Raw genomic sequence first — 7,891 nt, 5'->3', positions numbered from 1 at the left:
ACAGGGTGCTGAAAGACAGGGTGCTGAAAGACAGGGTGCTGAAAGACAAGGTGCTAAAAGACAGGGTGTTGAAAGAGAGGGTGCTGTAAGAGACGGTGCTGAAAGACAGGGTGCTGTAAGAGAGGGTGCTGTAAGAGAGGGTGCTGTAAGAGAGGGTGCTGTAAGAGAGGGTGCTGTAAGACAGGGTGCTGAAAGACAGGGTGCTGAAAGACAGGGTGCTGAAAAACAGGGTGCTGTAAGACAGGGTGCTGTGAGACAGGGTGCTGTAAGAGAGGGTGCTGAAAGACAGGGTGTTGAAAGACAGGGTGCTGTAAGACAGGGTGCTGTAAGAGAGGGTGCTGAAAGGCAGGGTGCTAAAAGACAGGGTGCTGTAAGACAGGGTGCTGTAAGAGAGGGTGCTGTAAGACAGGGTGCTGAAAGAGAGGGTGCTGAAAGACAGGGTGCTGAAAGACAGGGTGCTGTAAGACAGGGTGCTGTAAGAGAGGGTGCTGTAAGACAGGGTGCTGTAAGAGAGGGTGCTGAAAGACAGGGTGCTAAAAGACAGGGTGTTGAAAGACAGGGTGCTAAAAGACAGGGTGCTGTAAGACAGGGTGCTAAAAGACAGGGTGCTGAAAGACAGGGTGCTAAAAGACAGGGTGCTGTAAGACAGGGTGCTAAAAGACAGGGTGCTGTAAGACAGGGTGCTAAAAGACAGGGTGTTGAAAGACAGGGTGCTAAAAGACAGGGTGCTGTAAGACAGGGTGCTAAAAGACAGGGTGCTGTAAGACAGGGTGCTGAAAGAGAGGGTGCTGAAAGAGAGGGTGTTGAAAGAGAGGGTGCTGTAAGAGACGGTGCTGAAAGAGAGGGTGCTGAAAGAGAGGGTGCTGTAAGAGAGGGTGCTGAAAGAGAGGATGCTGAAAGAGAGGGTGCTGTAAGACAGGGTGCTGAAAGAGAGGGTGCTGTAAGACAGGGTGCTGAAAGACAGGGTGCTGAAAGAGAGGGTGCTGAAAGAGAGGGTGCTGTAAGACAGGGTGCTAAAAGACAGGGTGTTGAAAGAGAGGGTGCTGTAAGAGACGGTGCTGAAAGACAGGGTGCTGTAAGAGAGGGTGCTGTAAGAGAGGGTGCTGTAAGAGAGGGTGCTGTAAGAGAGGGTGCTGTAAGACAGGGTGCTGAAAGACAGGGTGCTGAAAGACAGGGTGCTGAAAAACAGGGTGCTGTAAGACAGGGTGCTGTGAGACAGGGTGCTGTAAGAGAGGGTGCTGAAAGACAGGGTGTTGAAAGACAGGGTGCTGTAAGACAGGGTGCTGTAAGAGAGTGTGCTGAAAGGCAGGGTGCTAAAAGACAGGGTGCTGTAAGACAGGGTGCTGTAAGAGAGGGTGCTGTAAGACAGGGTGCTGAAAGAGAGGGTGCTGAAAGACAGGGTGCTGAAAGACAGGGTGCTGTAAGACAGGGTGCTGTAAGAGAGGGTGCTGTAAGACAGGGTGCTGTAAGAGAGGGTGCTGAAAGACAGGGTGCTAAAAGACAGGGTGTTGAAAGACAGGGTGCTAAAAGACAGGGTGCTGTAAGACAGGGTGCTAAAAGACAGGGTGCTGAAAGACAGGGTGCTAAAAGACAGGGTGCTGTAAGACAGGGTGCTAAAAGACAGGGTGCTGTAAGACAGGGTGCTAAAAGACAGGGTGTTGAAAGACAGGGTGCTAAAAGACAGGGTGCTGTAAGACAGGGTGCTAAAAGACAGGGTGCTGTAAGACAGGGTGCTGAAAGAGAGGGTGCTAAAAGACAGGGTGTTGAAAGAGAGGGTGCTGTAAGAGACGGTGCTGAAAGAGAGGGTGCTGAAAGAGAGGGTGCTGTAAGAGAGGGTGCTGAAAGAGAGGGTGCTGAAAGAGAGGGTGCTGTAAGACAGGGTGCTGAAAGAGAGGGTGCTGTAAGACAGGGTGCTGAAAGACAGGGTGCTGAAAGACAGGGTGCTGTAAGACAGGGTGCTGAAAGAGAGGGTGCTGAAAGAGAGGGTGCTGAAAGAGAGGGTGCTGTAAGAGAGGGTGCTGAAAGAGAGGGTGCTGTAAGAGACGGTGCTGTAAGAGACGGTGCTGTAAGAGAGGGTGCTGTAAGAGAGGGTGCTGAAAGAGAGGGTGCTGAAAGAGAGGGTTCTGTAAGGAAGTGCTAACTGTGGTAAATGCAGTTGTCAGGTGAAGGTGCGGATAGCTGGTGTGTGTTTACCCCACAGGTGCTCCATCCTGATGAATGACACAGTCAGGTGTGATGGAGGACTCTACAAATCCCTCCAGGCCTGGAAAGACCATAAGCTCCACATCGAGCACGAGGTACTGCTCTAGTTGATCCCCTATCTGGCCTATTCTGGAGACTTTCCTGTCATTGCGGGGATTCACTATTTTGTATGTGTGTGTGTAGATTGAAACCTTGCAGACGAAAATAAAGAATCTGCGTGAGGTCAAGGGTCACCTGAAGAAGGTTCGGCCTGAAGAGTGCCAGTGTAACACCCCCAGTTACCTGTCCAAAAACAAAGGGATGTTCAGACTCAATGCAGGTCGCATTTACTCACTCAGGTAATTCATGTGAGAGAGTGGTGTGTGCATGTGTTTGTGTGTGTGAGAGAGAGAAAGAGTGCGAGAGAGAGAGAAACCTCCCCACAAACCAATATCTGTCCTCTCGTGGTGTGTCTTCAGCAAAATGCCCTCTAAGCAGAAGAAGCAGTGGCTGATGAAGGAGCAGAAACGCAGGAAGAAGCTCCGTAAACTGCTCAAGAGGCTCCGTAACAACGACACCTGCAGCATGCCTGGTCTCACCTGCTTCACCCACGACAACCAGCACTGGCAGACAGCCCCCTTCTGGACAAGTATGGAATGACAGAATACAGACTAAATCAAATGCAGAACAGTAAACAGTGTTGTAAAACTGGGATTCATGATTTTTTACCACTCTGCTACCACGAAATGATATATTGAATGATTACTTGTAAAGCTCCAAAAAATAAGATAAAGTAGATACTGTATAGGTGAGTTAAAATTGGCCATGCATCTTGTTTGAATAGCCCCCTCTGTCTCTTCCCCTCCCCTGCCAGTGGGTCCATTCTGTGCTTGTACCAGCGCAAACAACAACACCTACTGGTGCCTGAGGACCATCAATGACACACACAACTTCATATTCTGCGAGTTCGCTACGGGCTTCATAGAGTACTTTGATCTGAACAATGACCCATACCAGGTATCTTTCTCTCCCTATCTCTTTTAAATCACACAAATGAGATATAGCCTATTGTGATTTTTTTTTACAGTGTTTGGGAACATACCCTGTCCTCTATTACTTTGTGTGTCTATAGTTGATAAATGGGGTTAGCACCTTGGACCGCACTGCCCTCAACCGGATGCACCAGCAGCTTATGGAACTGAGGAGCTGCAAAGGCCACAAGCAATGCAACCCAGAGACAGGTGAGTAAGAGACACACACACACACACACACACACACACACACACACACACACACACACACACACACACACACACACACACACACACACACACACACACACACACACACACACACACACACACACACACACACACACACACACAACTCAGTTAACTATGTTCTATAAAAACATTCTCTATTTCAGGTAGTAAAGACATAAACTCCTTCAGTGAATACAGGTACCCTAATTTTTCTGGCTTAATGTCTTTTTGTCCTTTGTTGTCTTATTATTCCCGTTTTTTCAAGGATGAATACGACTAACAATAAATCACTAAAGTTAAAGATAGGATAGACTGTAGGTTATACATTTTTCTACATTGGGTAGATAATAGAATGGAACACTTATTTTGAAAACCTTTTTACCACAAGATGAATTCTAAAATGCAAGCATGCTAGCAGCTTCTGCTCCTCATTTTGCAATGTCTTCACTCTTTGTTTGTGTATGTGTGTGTTTCCCCCGCATGTGGACTGTATGTGTCCGCGCTGTGCATGCTTCAGGCCAGTTCAGCGTCGAAAGAAGCCAAAAGTGAAGAAGCCCTCCTCCAAATCGCTGTGAGTTTGTCACAACCCATCTGTTCCTCTCAGTTCAGCCAACCTCCCCCTCTTCATCCAGATTACCTTGCTTTGTCAGATGGCCTGGTAGCATGCTCTTCTCAGCCCTCTCGGTCCAGGCTTTTCATGTAACTAATACTTACCTGCATTTAAGTGCCATGCCCTCAAGGATAAGATATTCACTTTTCAAAGTCAGTGGTATTGTGCTGATGAGGTATCTTTTCTGGTCATTTCTTGTCAGTGTCACCTTCTTGTGTTTTCTTATTAGAGTTGCTAGAAAAAGACCCATTGGCACTACTGTTATAAGCAATTGATTGATGAGAAACTCTGATCTATCTCCATCTCGGTGTTTATACAGAGGGCAGATTTGGGAAGGATGGGTTGGTTAGCAACCTGTGTCGCACAACTCACCACATCGCAGTGTGCCAACAGAGGACGACCAGAACTACTGGAGAACCTGAGGACCTTGTACAGACTTCATGGGAATGTAACCTGAAATACCATTATTGTAGGAGTTTATGGAAGAGGATGCTGATCCAACATTAGCTACCACTGATACTCAGATCATCACCCAGAAGAGAAAATACTGACAGCCAAGAAAATGAAAACTATATCCTCTCCCGTCTTCTTTCTCTGTCTCACACACACACACACACATTCACATCGGCACACACTCACACAGGAATGTTCTTACCTCTCCTATCTCCCCAGATCTCAGGACCACCAACCTGAGTTGGAGACTCATCAGCTGAGCGTGGATACACTCTGAACCTTTACTTTGACTTTCAACAACCGCGCTTAGTGAACAGTGAATGTGAGGTGTGTTTAATATTAGTTTCTTGTAAACGCCTTAACATTGGGTGCCGAGATTAGCTTAATGTCAACTCTGCTGCTACAACCTGATGTGTATCATCCCTTATGGCCTTGTGCCATTAGTATATGGTATATGATGTCAGGCAATTACATCAAGTCAAGCTTTGCACACTCACAGCATGAAAAGTACTGTCAACAAAACGTCAGTACGCCTGGAAACTCTCCTCAAGGCCCACAACTCAAGACTCCTCACCTCCTTTTGTTGGTGCTACGGCTACAGAATGAGTCCCCCAGGACATGTACTCCATTCTTTTGTATTGTAACTAATATTAACGTTGATCAAATTTCATGCAAGGATTATTTACAGCCCCCAAGAATGAGGCAGGTGTGATGACGACAACACACCAGACTGTATGGGGATGAAGCTGGTTAGGATATGACACATCACATCATCACCTAGCTTATCCCCCCTAGTTCACTTCAAATTCAGGATGGGACTTCTCTAACCAATACCCCACCCTCCTAGACAATGGTACAAACAATTGGTATAAACATCTTCACACCAGCAGAATGCTTACATTTCATTAGTGGATGTAATTTTACTCCTTTGTATTGCTAATGCCACCAGCTAGGTCTGGTCAGGTTAGTTTGTTCAGCTTGCTATACATGGTGCTATGATAACATTGCGAAAATAAAGACTTGCTGTACAGTATGTATTTGAATGTATGTTGTGCAGTTAATTTTTTATAATACTGAAAAGGAGGCAGACTTCTCTTGTGTTCGATTTGAGTTGACAAATATGACCTTTTAGATAAGAACGTAGCCTGATGAATTGTCCTAGTTCTGTATTTGTCCATTTGTTCTCTGCACATCTTTCTGAATTTCTTTTCTGCTCTGTCAAAACCCACTTTTAGTTTGAAAAAAAACGTATTTATAAGGAAAAAGCACTTAGAAAATATTCACTGTGAAAAGAATTCCCTGTAAAATGACTCTGCTCGTCTGCTGTACACGAGTAAACAACACAACAATGTAATGCAGCTTGACATGCATATTCATTATATTGCCTTTTTTTGCTTTCTTTGTTTCTTAGCAGTGACACTCCCATAGCAGAGAGTTGTAATAGTGAGTAACTGTGAATAAAGTGTTGATTGCCCTCATGCCTCTTTACTACTTTAACCCTGCTATGTATTTGTCAACTCTCTGTTGTTGACACAAAGCTATAGAGTACCGCAGTATGAGGTAAAACCTAGTGGTCAAACAGGGAAATGGTTCCAATCGTTTTTCCACCATTCATTTTTCCCATGGGGACTTTAGCCTGGTGTGGGTTAGCCTGGGTTAGCCTGGTGTGACGTTTTTATAACCGTGTAAATCGCTCTTGGACAATGTGACGTTTATCAATATATTTGCCTTTATTTACCCCTCCCCCCCCAAAAAACTAAAACAAAATGCTAATGTGGCTATCATAAAGAACTACAAATGCCATGATGATCTGGACGAGACTGACAAATTGAGGCAAAGGTAAGAATATCTGGATTAACTATCTAATATTAGCTAAATGTAGTAATGAATCAATTGGCAATGTTTCTTTAAATGAACAATTCTGTGAACTGTCTTGTGCAAGTTTTAAATTGACACAATACCTGTTAGCAAAGTTAGATATCTAGTCAGCTAGATATGACGGGCAGGAGCTTGCAGGGATTTGTAGTTTTGCATGATGTCTAGTTTGAATCTGAGAGTAAATAGAGACGAATAGACTGACGAAATTCACCTTGTCCGAGAGAGATGTACATGGTTATCAAACCGTCATGACAGGGTAAGCCTACATGAAACACAGCCCATAGTGTTTCTAAAATCCCCTATGGGAAAACTGAATGGTGGAAAAACTTTTGAATAATTTCCCTGTTTGACCGCTAGGATTTATGGGTATTATGACACCTCCAATGTGGGGCTCTATAGGCTTACATAGTGGGCTCAGGATGAGTAATGAGTCAGAGTTCTGTGCCATGAAACTCCACCAGCAGGTGTCTCTGTTTGCTTTCTTGTTGCTGACCCAGTTGTCTTCAACCAGTTCACTTTTCTGACTGATAAAAATCTAATTAAAGGTTAATCATATTTGATGCCGAACTATGTAGAACCAACAGCTTTTCCTATTATTATAATGCGAAGTCCTTAGGTAGGCCTACATGTTATATTCCTGAAGTCCCATGTTGAGGGCCAGATGTCTTTTTGACTCAAGATCACAAAATGTCAATACTAAAAAGTAGTACCTTACAGTGAAGAACTGACACGCGAGTAATAAATATAAAGCATCAACATTGGACTATAATTATTCACCAATAATAGCCTCATAATTGTGTCGCATGTCCCGTCAGAGGAATGGCCATAGCAGGAAGAACGAGAATTACTGGGATGCGGAGTTGGGGGATGACCCCATTATCGTGACTCACGTGCAGAGGCGGAGACTCCATATCAGAATTACTACGGGACAACTGTCTCGTGTTCATACCGTCCAACAAGGTGGGAAAATTAACACGAATAAATAAACAAGTTACATTATAAATTCAAGACCTAGGCAACGCAATGCTTACAATGTGAAAACAATGTCTGGGATAAGGTAAGATACATTCTAAGGGAATTTAAGCCTACCGGACAAGATTTAGAACACAAATAACTTTCACTCAACCCTCACCGCAGGATGTGTTAGGCGGGCTATTTTGATTTTCGAAGACAGACTAAGTGAAGTGTAAAATGTTTTCATTGAGTTTAAAGTTTGTGTAACAATGTTACTTAAGGCTAGAATACAATATTTGGTTACCAATAATCCAATATCCCTGTGAAGATGAGGAATGGTGGAGGAAAGTGATATTGCAACGCTATGGGCAGAGCTTTTATTATAGTGTAGTAGGCTGTCTGCTGTCCTGTTTACAGGTTAATACTGAATGTTATTTATGTCAGAGATGGTTGGATAATCATTTAGAATAGTGACCAATAAGTTTCCCCCATGTCTAGCCGAGGAAGGCTCAACTGCTTTCTCTTATATCGAGGCAGTATAAGAGAACACCTC

At 44.4% G+C, this 7,891-nt stretch overlaps 1 protein-coding gene across 1 annotated transcript in view; it reads left to right on the top strand.

Moving 5' to 3' along the window:
- The window catches only part of LOC120020724 (extracellular sulfatase Sulf-2-like), a 23,566-nt gene extending 19,163 nt beyond the window's left edge, over positions 1 to 4,403 (top strand). The window contains exons 12-19 of the mRNA XM_038964454.1: positions 2,201 to 2,297; positions 2,386 to 2,540; positions 2,661 to 2,830; positions 3,056 to 3,198; positions 3,314 to 3,422; positions 3,608 to 3,641; positions 3,961 to 4,014; positions 4,373 to 4,403. Of these exons, the coding sequence (XP_038820382.1) occupies positions 2,201 to 2,297; positions 2,386 to 2,540; positions 2,661 to 2,830; positions 3,056 to 3,198; positions 3,314 to 3,422; positions 3,608 to 3,641; positions 3,961 to 4,014; positions 4,373 to 4,403 (793 nt within the window). The remainder of the gene's footprint in view (positions 1 to 2,200; positions 2,298 to 2,385; positions 2,541 to 2,660; positions 2,831 to 3,055; positions 3,199 to 3,313; positions 3,423 to 3,607; positions 3,642 to 3,960; positions 4,015 to 4,372) is intronic.
- The last annotated feature ends 3,488 nt before the right edge of the window (positions 4,404 to 7,891 follow it).

This window comes from Salvelinus namaycush, chromosome 2 (genome assembly GCF_016432855.1).
Source record: "Salvelinus namaycush isolate Seneca chromosome 2, SaNama_1.0, whole genome shotgun sequence".
NCBI lineage: Eukaryota > Metazoa > Chordata > Actinopteri > Salmoniformes > Salmonidae > Salvelinus > Salvelinus namaycush.
This window is presented reverse-complemented; position numbering and strand designations above follow the sequence as displayed.